General features: G+C 39.4%; 1 protein-coding gene across 1 annotated transcript in view; it reads right to left on the bottom strand.

Moving 5' to 3' along the window:
* Positions 1-1,058: 1,058 nt before the first annotated feature.
* The window catches only part of LOC120237592 (estrogen receptor-like), a gene marked incomplete at its 3' end in the record, with an annotated part of 81,452 nt that continues 67,663 nt past the window's right edge, over positions 1,059-14,847 (bottom strand). Inside the window, exons 4-6 of the mRNA XM_039240976.1 lie at positions 14,240-14,262; positions 6,920-7,009; positions 1,059-1,190 (exon numbers count right to left, since the gene is read on the bottom strand). Coding sequence (XP_039096907.1) covers positions 1,059-1,190; positions 6,920-7,009; positions 14,240-14,262 — 245 coding nt within the window. The remainder of the gene's footprint in view (positions 1,191-6,919; positions 7,010-14,239; positions 14,263-14,847) is intronic.

Below are 14,847 nucleotides of genomic sequence, written 5' to 3'. Positions count from 1 at the left end.
ATGGAACCGCCATACCTCAACTAATATTTTACAGGAAACCCCACATACAGCATAAAAGGCATATTTTTGAATCCTCCACAAAACAATATAATAAACATAAGAATTAGGCTAAAAGGGAAAAATGGAAGTTGACATTCAACAATACAGACACTCGATCTAGAACTTCTTTCTCCAAACAAATACCTATAAAGACTTTCAGCCACCACCAAACCAGTTCAGCTTTTCTGTGATTCCAAATATTATTAAAATAATTCAATGATATGGAGTTTAGTTTATTTTAACTTAATAATTCTGGAAATGGATTTTTTTACTCCCCTAAAATGAGCTTTAAAATGAGCTTTTTTTTTTTTTTTTTTTTTTTGGTGCACCTGGGTGGCTCAGTTAAGCATCCAACTCTTGGTTTCATCTCAGGTCATAATCCTGTGGTTTTGGGGGTCCGAGCCCCGCATCGGGCTTTGTGCTGGCAGCATGGAGCCTGCTTGGGATTCTCTCTCTCCCTCTCTCTCTCTGTCCCTCCCTTACTTGGGCTATCTCTGTCTCTCAAAATAAATAAATCAAAAAAAGAGCTTTTCTTTAACTTAATGTATAATTTTATTTATTCTTTATGATGGTTGTAGTACTTGGTGTTATTACTTTTCATGTTCAAAACTGAACAATAAATTTTCCACCAGTCTATGCGTACACAAGGAGAGAGAGGGAGGAAGAGAGAGAGAGAGGGAGATAATTATAGTAGTGGTGTTAATCAGTCATGCTTATATGATCTGAAGAATAGACTTAGGCCAAGGGAACTGTTCACCTGCCCACTAAAATAAGCCACCTCTTCTCCTTTTTCTGTTATGATTAAACTCACCATCAATAACAACTATTTACAAAAACATCACTGTGCTGTGAATAAAACAGGCATATGGCTGTCCTTATAGAAATTAAAAATCTAATTGGAAAGATATGAGATAAACATTTTTAAGACACAATGCCAAGTTGTTAGCTTGGCTCAACTATCTGGCACAGAGAAGGTGAAGCAAGTAAGTGTTCAGTAAAAGACAGATTATAGGCAGTACCAGGTAGTTGGCCGGGTGCGGGTAGAACAGCACAAAGGTCCAGACAACAACTGGCATGAGCACTCTGCCACTCAAGAGGCAGCAGAGGAAACCTGGGGACAGTGCTGAGCCTGGACTAGGTGGTTGGCATCTCTATGGGGAAGTAAAAGCAAAGTCCGTACACAATCAACTCTACCAATGAGAGAAAATAAGCAGTCAGAGAAACAAGCCAGAAGTAAAAAAATCAAAGCTTCTGTGTAGATGGGGTCACGTCAAAGATGAGAAATGGAGGAGGCAGAGGGCACGTGTTGCAGTAAATGCTAAAATCAACGGAGCTGAGGTCAAGCAGGAGTCAAGTGCCAAGATGGTGCAAAGGGCTCTCTAGCAGTTGGAACAGACCCCATGCCAATGTGTCAATCTTGTCTTCAAGTGGTCAGAGATCAAAAAGTTCAGTACCTGGATTAACAGAGGGGCTCTCACAGCAGCCCACCTGACCTTCTGATCAGCACAGAGGGAAAATATTATTAGGTTTCAAGAGGAAAAAGGGGATGCTTTCCAAGGAGTCCTAAGTGAGTTAAAGAGAGGGGCTTTAGTAAACAGGAAAATGCATTACTAATAAATAAAGTATTAATAGCCAACTTTGGATTGAAGGGAGGCATAAAGGGACAAGGTATGTTCTGTGGTCAATGAGCAGCAAAAAGTTTCTTAGGAAAGTAGGAAAGAAGCATGAAAAAATAGGTGTGATTTAGCGGGTGGAGAAGTTTGAATGCCAGGGTATACAAGAGGCAAATTGTAGGTTCCCTGCTGCTAGACACTGCATTTTACATACTGCTGGTTATCTACATTGAACAAAATACAGAATACTAATTAGTTAATAATTCTTGACTGACTGTGATGATGGTGATAGTATAGTGGAATTGTATTTTATTTGGACATTAGATTAGGTACATACGGCAAAAATTGTGTGCACTCTTTATTACCTGTTGTAACCAATTTTATGGTTGGATAAAAGCCAAATACAATACTGAAGGCTATACCTTCATCCCTGCACAAGCTTATTAGGAATTATTATTATCCTCATTTGACAAAATGAAGAACCTGGGGTTTGGAAAGTTTAAGTATCTTGTTCAAGATCACACATCTCTAGTCAGATTTTGAAAACTAAGTACCACATATGAATAATAACACCTAACCTCTACCAATTCATATCTATCAAAAGATAACTCATACATTCGATTCTCAGAATAGCCTGAAGGATACTTGGTGTTTTCACAGAAGAGTATTTTCTGTGAGACTATTTCTATGAGTTATTACAAAATAAATACAATAATAGTCAGCTTTTAAAGTAAATTCTGAAGACATAAACACCTAAGTATAATTCTGTGTGCTTCTCACTAACTTTTATTTGCTCGGTCAAGTTTAAACTCAACTACATGTTCCCTCAAGGGGTAACCAGCCTTTTCTTTATACACAACTCCGCACTTTACCTTAGGATCTCTCTCAGGGCTGGTACAGATTTCTCAAAAGTCTGACCACCGGTGTGTTGGTTTACACTTACTGGATAAGTTTTCAAGCAAACATCACCAGACTACTTTAGGTGACAATCAGGAACATCTCAAAAGTCACTATTGAGCCTTTTCCTTTGTTCCACGAGGCAGAAACTAGAAAGTGTCACCAGTTCTTGGGACCCATATCTTAGGCATAAGTATTACATCTCTAACAACAGAAAAGGGCTTAGTTATATGGAAAACCTACCTCAACAAACTTGGTTCTGGAATTCTTTCATTTATGTGGCTAAATAATTGATAGTGATATCATGGCCACCTTTTATAGTTCAACCATCATGCTGGCAGATTCGCACTGAGTTTTGTGCAAATCTCGCACTCAGGAGAGATTCTCTTTCTGTACTCATTAGTGAAGAGAATAGCTCTGTCCATTCCAACAGGGTTTTCCTGTTGCTAGTTGCTCTGCAGATTTAGCTTCAACATAAATACGATGGCTGTTGAGGTCATTTCTCATATCCAGAAATGCATAGCCACTATCTTTGCCTTCAGAGTCTGACCTCTTCAGTATTAATTTGAACTTAGACTGTGCATCATAAAATTTAAGATTGGAGAGATACTTTAGAGGCCACTGAGTCCTAAGCCCATAATTTGTCAAAACTGAGAACTGAGTCCAGAAGAATAAAGCGATCTGTCCAAAGGTCCTTAGAAGAAACAGCTCACACACTTAATCCTTAGCCAGGCCTCCTGCTATCTGGCAGAGTTGTCCTTTCTTAAATCTGTATTGTCTAAACATTTAAAAAAGAAAACAAAAGGGCTTTACAACAAATATAGAAATTGTTATTGGAAAATACTGGAAACCTGTGGCCTGAAGGAGAAAATGTCCTTTTTTAAAATTATATTAAATATTAAGCAATATTAAATAATTAAATATTAAGTAACTCTTTAAAGAATATCCATCACCATATAAATACATTTTGGTACCACGGCTACGCAACTAAGCCAAATGTGTTGATTAACGTTCTTGTTGAAGAAGAGTAGTATTTTGTGTCCATAGCAATTGTTCCTAAGTCATAATTGTGAACTATCTGATGTTAATACTTTACTTTTGCATGTGTCTATCTTTGATGATCATCTAAATCACGACGGGTCTTTGAGGCAGTGCAGGACAATGAAAAGAGCACTGAACTAGGAGTCATGAGTCTTGACCTCTTGTCTGAGCAGTTAACTAGCTGTGTGACTTGGGACACGAAAAAGAAGCTGAAAAACCGAAAGGTGGAGATAGGTGACTTTAAGTCCTCTTCAGCTCTAAGCACCGTTCATTATCCTTATCACAATCACTGAAATTGAAAGTAAACACGTGAAAATTCATGAAGTCTTAGCTTTATAGAACTTAAAAGCAGCAATTCATTCATATAATTTACCGTCCCCCAAATTCTACATTTTATAACTTCGATCCACAGGAAAGGGTCTCTACATCATTTCAAGGCCAATTTACTTTCGCAAGAGCAAATTAGAGGAACAAGAGAGAGGCGTCCTGAAATTTCTGCCTGGCTTCAAAAACCTGCCAGCATTCCCTCAAACTTGCCGGGTCATTCTTAGAAAAGTAAATGAAGATCCCTCTTTCCTTCCTTTAAGAACTAAACTGACCTCTAAATAAGCCACAAAATTACTTCAGTATAAAATAACTAAAATAGTATTCTAATTATAACAAATTAAAAAAATAGGATTCTCAACATTCTTTGGTTGATTTTATAACATGCAGGAAACTCCTACTGAAATATTAAATAGCCTTACCTTTAACCGCTTTCTAAATTGCATTTGTGAGCAACTGTCACATTCACATACAGACACTAACCCCGCATCTGAATAAATCAGTGAAATCCAGCATATCTGAAACGAGCGCATGTATTTCCAGGATACCGGCTCACATCTACTTTGGGGTTTTTCTCACCCACTGTGTCCACTCATCATGCATCTAAGAGAGGCATGATAATACCCATTTGTTTGTACCACTCCAACATACGTTGTCAGGAATGTGACATCAGGATTCCCACACTGAGTGAGGAAGAGGAAATTAACCCATTGGTTCCCCTCCCCCTCCCTCCCACGTCTGAGGTTTTAGGACTTGGTAATTATTTTTCAGTCCAAAATTTAAAAAGGTCATATTTCTGGTTGTGATAAATTACAGAAATGGCCCTAATTTTTCAACCCCTGCAAGCCAAAGAACTCAGCCATTTGACTTGCTTTGGCCTATAGGGTATCAGCAGATACTGCAAGCAAAGGCTTGAAACGGGCTAGTGACGTGGGGCTTTTCTCCTTTATGCCTCTGCGGTCACCATGAGGATATGCCTGCATGAGCCTGTTGGCAGAGGAGGGACATGCAAAGCAAAACGGAGTTCATCCCAGCCCCTGCAGCCAGAAGAGCCAGACATACGAGTGAGCCCAGCAGTCGCCCAGCCGATCTCCCTGCCATGCAATAGATGCCTACTGTGTTTGCCAGTGAGATTCTGAGGTGAGGTTCTTTGATACCGTAAAAGCTAACTTCTATACTGTGGGTTTTAGGTTCCTAGCAGATAATTTCCTTTAATTAAAAAACAAAACAAAACAAAACAACCTCCATCTCTTTTCCATCTATTCAGAGTTCTATAGTGATAATGTACTTTCAGTTTATTCCTTCATTCTGAAAATTCTTGCATGTTATAGCTATTTATCGGCTGCCTATTATATGCAGTCTCTGATCGAAGTGCTTGTAATACACCCGTAGACCAAATACACAAACGTGTTTGATTTGTTCATAAACACCCACCCGGAAGATTACATTCTAGTAAGAGAGACAGTCACCAAACAATAAATATAATCTAAAATTAATGTTATGGGATATAAGAAAGTGGAAATACAACGGAAAAACAAAGGAGTAGAGCACGCCGGGGGCCCATGGAGGTGAGAGTACTGAAGAATGTGTGGGTGAGGTAAACTGTACTATTAAATAGGAGGATCAGGGCACGTCTCCTAGACAAAATGATAACGGAGCAAAGAATTGGAGGGAGATCAAGGAGGCGGGCACAGAGGTCTCCACGGGAATGGCATTCCAGGGAAGGGGAAGAGCCAGAGTAAATGGTCCAAAATAGAGTGTGTCTGGTGTGTAAGGATGCCCCCAGATCTCAGTGGAATGAGCAAGAGACAAGTGACAGGAATAGAAGGTGAAAGAAGCAAATGTGAGGGGCGCCTGGGTGGCTTAGTCGGTTAAGCGTCCGACTTTCGCTTGGGTCATGATCTCATGGTTCGTGGGTTCGAGCCCCGCGTCGGGCTCTGTGCTGACTGCCAGCTCAGAGCCTGGAGCCTATTTCAGAGTCTGTATCTCCCTCTCTCTCTGACCCTCCCCTGCTCACGCTGTCTCTCTCTCTCTCCTAGAAAAAAATTTTAAAAAATTTAAAAAAATAAAAAGAAAGTAGCAAATGTGAGGAGGAGTAGACAACAAGCATCTGCAGGCCGCTGTAATGACATAGGCTGATGAACGGAAACCCATGCAAGGTTTTGAGAAGAGAAGTGGTCTGCTTGGACTTCCGTATTTAATGTATCCACAGGGGGAACAAGCAGGTAGTGCTTCAGTGATAAAGTGGGAGAAAGACGATGGTGGTTTAGACCAGCGTGACAACAATAAACATGGTGAGAAGTGGTCAGATTCTGAGAGTATCTGAAGGCAAAGCCACCAGAGCTTCCTGGATGTGAGGTGTGGGAGAAAGAGAAGAGTCAAGGATAACCCAAATGTTTTGGCATAAGCAATTCAAAAGATGAAGTTATTAGCTAAGATGGGAAGGATTGAAGATAAAACATATTCAAGGAGAAATACAGGGGATTAGAGTTTGACCAAATTGAGTTTGAGACGTTTATTAGATACCCAAATGAGGAAGTCACATAAGCAGTTGCATTTAGGGTTGGGAGTATAAATTTGGGAATCATCAGCATATAAAAGGTATTTTTTATTTTTTTAACTTTATTTAAATCCAAGTCAGCTAACATATAGTGTAATAATGGTTTAAGGAGTAGAAGTTTGTGATTCATCACTTACATATAACACCCAGTGCTCGTCCCAACAAGTGCCCTTCTAAAAGCCCTGGGACTAGATGATACCAACAAGGAGTTCAGACAGAAAACAGAAGAGGTACCTGTACTAAATAAACCCTGGGCCATTCCAATATTAAGAGGTCAGAAAAGATGATGAGAAACATACAAAGACCTAAAAAGAGTGACCAGTGGGATAGGAAGAAGGCTTAAAGAGTATATTGTTCTGGAAGCCAAGTGAAGAAAGTAGATTAAGGAGGAGAGGATTATGTGCCGTGTCAACTAACTCATCACAGATGAGTACTGAGAACTGACTGTTGGATCTAGAAACGTGAACGTCATTGGTAACCCTGACAAAAGCAGTTTTGATGGCATGGTCAGTAGGTCATCAACCTTCAAATTGAGCTGATCCCATTACACTTTGCCAAATCTGTAAGAAAGTTGTTCTGTCTCTGTCAAGAGATCTGAAGGTAGCATGGTTCTTACAGGGATGGGAGTGCTGGGCTACCCACCATCATGTTTGACCCAAACGAACTAAATAGTCACAGATGCTGACCTGTCTCCACCCCTATTAGGCAGCTGAGGGCACAGTGTATCAGAACATTGCTTCATTTTTACCAATGTTTGGATAGAACAACTAATTAGTCATCTCATTTTTCCCATTCATTCTCAATGGACTCCAATGTTGTCATTACCTACCTCCTCTTTTCTTTAAATTCAGAGTTAGTCCTGACACTCCACATCCCCTACTACTGCCATTGCTGCCACCACTGCTAGAGCAGAAAGAGACAGCTCTTCATAGGTTACCTATGAACTTGGTAGGCCTAAGTGCATTATTTCCCCAGGTCAACAGATTGCTGCAGTCTTAGCGTCACCATGTCATCCAGAAGAAGAGAACAAGGTGGTTTCTCTTCCTCTGGATCTCTTCTCTCTGGAGTATATGTATGTGTTTGTGTACCTTAATGTAGTGATATGCCACCCAGAGTTTTAGTCAATGATTTTTCATTTGAAATGTGAGTGGCAGCATGGAGTTTTTACTGTAAAGAGGTGTGCTGGAAAACAGAAAGAATTCTGAATCTAGAATCGTAGGCTCAATTCTTCTGCTAAGTGGTTCTGAGACTTTGATCAAGTCACTTATGCTTTCTAGCCTCAGGTTTCTTACCTAGAAGATGAAGGAGGTAGATTAGATCCATGGTTTGCAAACTGTTTCTTAGAGCTCTGGGTTCCTAGAAGGTTTCTCAGGAAAACAAACTGAGTGAAGAGAGGCTATGGCAAATCAGCTTTCATCTGTCTTATAGACTGAGAATCTGCTACTGCTGGGAGAAGCATTTGATTGCTTTAAATTTTTAAAGGTCCTATATATGATTCAAGGACTTAATTCAGTATATTTCTTTGTCTTCAAATGAAAAATGATCATATAGGGGAAATCCTGAATAAATTAAATATCCATAAGATGATTTGTTAAAATAATATTTTAATAGCATAAATATAAAGGTGATTCAAATATAAATATAGAGGTGCTTAAATACATATCTGTTGCTTAAAGCATGCAGAATCTTTTTGGTCAAGAGCAGCTAGCTTTTCTTTAACATTTTTCTTAAATCAAACCCTAAACATGAAACCCTAACCCTGCCTTATGAAAAAGCTTAGGTTCACAGGCAGTTAAAATTCTCACAAGAATTACTGGACAATCCCAAGAAAGAACCTCACATTTACTTTCTCAATTCACTGATTTGGTTCTACCATCATTCATACTAAAATCAGTCAACTACTCTTGGTAAAAGATAGCCAATGTACAATTAAGGGAAACCTAATTTCCTGGAGCGGGGGCTTATCCCTTCAATATAATGAATTCTAGTAACTCGTGATGATAAATATTAACTTTGGGCAATAAGGAAATATTTTATTTCCCAATTCTTCATTGGGCTTCTGAGTTATTATGCACATATAACATACATCTCCCCATCTATATTATTAGTGTCTTTTCACTTTTAAATTCTAACAAATTATTTAATTTATTGTTTTGGAATGGTTCTCAAAATCAAATTGTAACATTGTTATCAAAATAAAAACTAGTGAATTTTTATTACTTTATTTCAAATGTCTCCTTTTTTTCAAGTATAGTTGACATACAATGTTACATTAGTTTCAAATTTCTTCTTTTTTTTAAGTACTGCTGACACACAATGTTATATTAGTTTCAGGTGTACAACATAGTGATTTGGCAAGTTTATACATTATGCTACACTCACAAGTATACCTACCATCTGTCACCATTCATCGTAATTAAAATATCACTGACTCCATTCCTTGTGCTGTGCCTTTTATCTGTGACTTACTCATTCCAGAACTGAAAGCCTGGACCTCCCACTCCCCTTCAAGTTTCTTCGTAAGGTGTTATAAGGAAACAACCAGGATTGGCAGTGCATGTCTATCAATTAACTTCCTGCATCAATTAATTTCTGTGTGCCAAATTCCTCATGTGAAAAATGAAAATTTTTCCACCAACACATTTCTGAGTCTATCGTGAGAAAAGAACTTTAACAAGTTTGTGTAATAAATCTCTGACATCATCAAATGAAAAACACAACAAATCTCACTCCACATGAAACTCTATCCAGTGTGTGACTCCAAAAAGAAAAAAAAAAGGCAGATGTGAATTAGATATTTATTCCCATGCATGACAAGTGATGAAATCGTCATTCTCTTTTTCCCAACATGAGAGAGAGAGAGAGAGAGAAGGAAAGATATAATAGCTAACACTTGTGTGGTACTTTAAATTTATAAAGTACTTTCATATGTCATGAATTGCAATTTTTGTAACAGACTTGTTAAGTAGAAATTACTTGTTTTTATTTTACATCTAATGATTATGAAGCTCATAAACGTGACTATACCAGGATGGCTCAGCAAGTCTGAGGAGGAGCAGTATTTGGACCAAGAATTGCATCTTGGAAACTTCCCCTCTTCCTACCAAAACAAACTAGAATAGCAAATTCATTGATAACAATATACACCTTGAAAGTGAGATAGTCTGAATAATATCCTGGGTCAGACTAACCCAGGAGAGGTTGGCTAAAGCTTTGAACTTCCGCCAGCCAGTCTCGTCTTCAGCTTCCAACCCATTCTCAACTTGTCTTCTAGATTTTTTGCCGCTTCACATGCAAATGTCCTATTTGTACCAAGGGGACACTGATGGAACGGACTGGGTCTTATTCATGTTCGCTATCTCCATAATAGCTCATGCAGAAGAAACTTTAGTTGTATGTAAGGGATGAATCACTGAATTCTACTCCTGAAGCCAATATTACACTTCATGCTAACTTAAATTTAAATTTTAAAAAAAATTTTAAAGAAGCTCTCAACAAGTAACTATTTAAATGAATGGAGTCATCCGTCTTGAACACTTACTCTGTGATTCGCTTAGTGCTAGCTCAGTAAACAGGACAGAGAGAGTCCTTGCTGTCATGGACTTTATGGCCAGTTGCTGAATGGCTAACAATAATAATTGCAGTAACTAGTAAGAGCTATTTGCTATCAAGGTTGAACACTGGGAACTAACCCAGCTTGAGGCACAGGGAAGGCCTCTTTGAAGAAAAGCTTTAATCTGCCTTTTAAGGTTGAAGGGGGTGGAGGGGCATAGGTAAGGAAGAAAATGTACTGAGGCCGAGAAACTAGCATGTGCACAAAGATGGGGAAATACACCTCCTAAAGCACATCTTAAATCCTGCTTGGGGATGTCTTGGGGCACCTGGGTGGCTAAGCTGGATAAGCATCCAATTTCAGCTCAGGTCACGGTCTTACAGTTCATGAGTTCAAGCCCCTCGTTGGGCTCTGTGCTGACAGCTCAGAGCTTCAAGCCTGCTTCAGATTCTGTGTCTCCCTCTCTCTCTCTCTGTCCCTCCCCACTGGTGCTCTCTCTCTGTCTCCCAAAAGTAAACAAATAAATATTTAAAAAAATTTTAATCCCTCATATTACTGAACTACCTTGGCTCAGAACCAAATCTAATAATGATGCTGGAAATTTCAGGGTAAAGTAGGTAACATAACAGATTCAAATAATTTCCTCATGTAGATAAATCACGTACTCTTTCAGATCTTTAGAACATTTCAATAAATTCATTCAGCTTTGCTATAAATATAGAGGGTAGGTGTATGGTTCTCTCTTTTATCTGAAACTAATTATTTTATGTCATACGGAGAATGTCATATGTAGAATTCAATATTCTAATTGGTGTCAAGTCTGGTTAAGAAGCTGGATTCTTATGAAACCAGTAGGAAATGTTGTAAAAATTTATTTAGTCACAGCTGTTTTTACAAGTAATTTAGAATTTTAGTTATAATTGTACTTCCAATTGTAAATTAAGTCTTTATTCAGTGGGATTTGGGAAGTTGTTATACAAGGTGTCATGAGGTAATGTGTGTGGTATTCCATGTTGTGGCAAATACAATAAATTACATGCTGTAAAGGCAAACACTTTACACATATAATTAAAGTGGGATGTTTGCGCAGCCTATAATTTTACAACTTTAAAGCTTGGCATAAAACTTACATACATATATAAACTGCAAGAAAGGCACGTTTTTATTGTATGTAGACAGATAGTGAATAACCACTGAGAAATCTCTATGAGATACTGCTATGTACTGAATTTTGTTCTCCCCTACGCCTCAAATTTATGTTGAAGCCCTAACCCCAGCACCTTAGAATGTGATTATATTTGGACACAGAGTCTTTAAAGAGATAATGAAGCTTAAACGGGGTCATATAGATAGGGTCCTAATCCAATAGGCCTGGTATCCATATAAGAAGAAGAGAAAACAGGGGCGCCTGGGTGGCTCAGTCGGTTAAGCTTCTGACTTCGGCTCAGGTCATGATCTCACAGTCTGTGGGTTCGAGCCCCGCATCTGGCTTTGTGCTGACAGCTAGCTCGGAGCCTGGAGCCTGCTTCAGATTCTTTATCTCCCTCTCTCTCTGACCCTCCCCTGCTCACACTGTCTGTCTGTCTGTCTGTCTGTCTCTCTCTCTCTCTCAGAAATAAACAAAACATTAAAAAAAAGAAGAAGAAGAAGAAGAGAAAACACTAGGAATGTGTGAGTACCGAGGAAAGGCCAAGAGAGGACCCGGTGAGAAGGAGGCCAGCTGCCGGCCACGGAGAAAACCCTCAGATGAGGCTAAACTTCTGACACCCTCACCCTGGCCTTCCCAGCCTCCAAAACCATGAGAAAATAAATTTCTGTTGTTTAAGCCACCAGATCTACAGTATTTTGATACAACAACAGTTATAGATTATATATAAATACTATCATATATATAAATAATATAACTATATATTTAAAATGATATATAGTTACAAATATATAGTATTTCCCCCCCAAATTCATATGTTGAAGTCATGTAACCCGCAACGTGGCTGTATTTGAAATAAGGCCTCTATGGAAGTACCTAAAGATTAAATAAGCCCATAATGGTGAGGTCCTAACCCCATAGGTTAAAAAAAGAATAGAGAAAGCACCGTGGACTGCTTCCTCTATGGCTGTGCCCACAGAGAAAAGAACACAGTGAGAAGGCAGCTATCTGAAAGCCTAGGAGAGAGGCCTTTTCAGAAACCGAAATTTCCAGGGGTACCTGGGAGGCTCAGACAGTTAAGCGTATGACTTCAGCTCAGGTCATGATCTCACGGTTCATGGGTTTGAGCCCCGCATCAGGCTCTGTGCTGACTGCTAGCTCAGAGCCTGGAGACTGCTTCAGACTCTATGTCTCCCTCTCTCTCTTACCCTCCCCTGCTCATGCTGTCTCTCTCTCTCTCTCAGAAATAAATAAAACATTAAAAAAAATTAAAGAAAAAGAAAGAAATTGAATTTTCCAGCACCTTAATCTTGGACTTTCAGCCTCCAGAAAGGTGAGAAAATTAATTTCTGTTGTTTAAGCCTCTGCCCCTCAGGCTATAGACGTTGTTAGAGCAGGCCAACCAGACTAATAGAGAAGCAAACTAACACAGGTGTCAATTTCCATCATAAATACACATGTACAGTGTAGGCACACACACGCAGACTGGCGAGGTGCAGTCTATCTAGAGTCGTCTCTGAAAACAGTGGGAACTTCTATTATGTTCTTGGATATTAAAATTTTGTCAGATCACAAATGAGTATGCATAATTTATGTTTATGCAGCAAGGCCGTACCTGGATATAAATGAGGAAAGACAGAATTGTTTTTATGAAGTGGGGTCAATGGATGGGTATCCTCAAAGGAAAACATGCTTTGGAAATATTCACGAGTTGATTATTGCAGCTTTCAGAGAGAAAGGAAGAGACTGGGCTGAATCTATCTGATGTCGTCAGCAAAGCACATTAAATTTGGACTCTACTGGTTCAAATTAAACTTTTTACAGGTATATTTACATGTTATATCCCTGTCATTTATCAAGTTACCTTAAGAAGCTTGTTAAGCTTTTTATTAAGCCTGACTAATTCTCTAACAGTACAAAGAAAGATGAATTCCTTAAATATTTAATCCATTTATGACTCAAAGTGTCATTTTCTGACTGTGGCTGTTAAATTCTTGGAATTAATTACCTTTGAATTAAAAATGCTTTTTCAGACATTCAAGAAATAGAGTCACAGCTCATACAGTGCGTAAATTCAACATTTCGTCTGTTCAGCCAGACAATTTATTCCAAGTGCTGTATTTAAAACCCCAACCTGGCAGCCTAGTTTGTAACCATGGAACTCAGGAATCTTTGACAGTAAACTTCCTACCGCCCAGGCTCTTGGTTTTGTTGGGTTTTTTTTTGTTTTTTTTTTTCTGCTTCACTCTTCATCTAAGTATTAATGAGCTAAAGGTTAGCTACCCTCTATCTGCACAATCTCTATTCCTTTTTACTGTAACTCTGTTCTTCTTAACCCACCCCAGGTTTTGTCTCCTTCAGAAGGCTTTTCCCCTATGACAGCGGGCATCCACGTCATAGGTCCTTTCCCCACTTTGTAGCCTCCTAAAACATTGAATATGCCATGACTTTAATTACACATTTTCTAGTTGTTCTCTCCCAGTACCCTGACGGCTACCCAAGACTAGCATCTGTGTTCCTCAAGACTAGATACTCAAGGGGGTACCTGGGTGGCTCAGTCGGTTAAGTGTCTGACTCAGCTCAGGTCATGATCTCACAGCTCGTGGGTTCGAGCCCCACATCGGGCTCTGTGCTGACAGCTCAGAGCCTGGAGCTTGCTTTGGACTCTGTGGCTCCCTCTCTCTCTGACCCCCCCCCCTCCGCCTAATAATAAATAAATATTTTTAAAAATGTTTAAAAAGACTAGATCCCCAAGAAGACAAGATCAATCAGGTAACCACATCCATGGAGCACCTTATACCCCCCAAACTGGACGCTGGATTCCCATAAAACAAAACTGGAAGAGGAGACAGAAAACCACAAATACACACACACACACACACACACACACACACACACACACAGAGCCACAGCCACCACCACAAAGACACAGGCACATGGGCACGGATCCTGAGTGCCACACTGTTGGTTAGTGCTCAGCATTCTCTCAACTGCTCCCAGCACTATGCCAGGTGCTGAGGTTACGGGAGGTGCTGGTTGAGTCCATTTCTGGAAGAGAAAGCTACCTTTTGACTGACACTCAAATTCCCTGAGGGATGTTAAGAGATTGGAACATTATAAATTAGCTATTTAGCTTTCACCCTTTACAAGTCTGAAAACTTATTTTCAGACACTGTTTTCTAGCGTTAGCAATATAAACAATCACTGCAAAATACTTTTAGCATATTTCCTTGAGCAAGCGTCCTTTCCTTCCACCACCTCCCACATGCCTCTGATTTAAAATATAAGTATTTACAATTAAATCACAAAACACAAAATGGCATTTTAAAATCTCCAGTTCCAGTCACTTCCTTTTTTCTTTTTTTTACAAAAAGACATGTTATTAAAAAAAATACTTCTGTTGCAAAGAAAAATAGGAATAGGAAACAACTAATTAGAAGGGGAAACACTCCACTGCCATGGTTGTTGGGATAGAAATGGCCAAGGGCGCCTGCGTAGCATGGCCGCTTAGGCATCTGACTCTGATCTCAGGGCGGGTCCTGATCTCATGGTTTGTGAGTTCGAGCCCCCCATCGGGACGTGCGCTGGTAGCCCGGAACCTGCTTGGGGTTCTATCTCTCCTTCTCTCTGCTCCTCCCTGGCTTATGCTGGCTCGCTCTCAAAGTAAATAAAT

Source organism: Hyaena hyaena, unplaced genomic scaffold (genome assembly GCF_003009895.1).
Source record: "Hyaena hyaena isolate Hyena2069 unplaced genomic scaffold, ASM300989v1 scaffold_184, whole genome shotgun sequence".
In the NCBI taxonomy this organism is placed as follows: Eukaryota; Metazoa; Chordata; class Mammalia; order Carnivora; family Hyaenidae; genus Hyaena; species Hyaena hyaena.
Note: the sequence above shows the minus strand (reverse complement) of the source record. Positions and strands in the feature narration are given on the sequence as shown.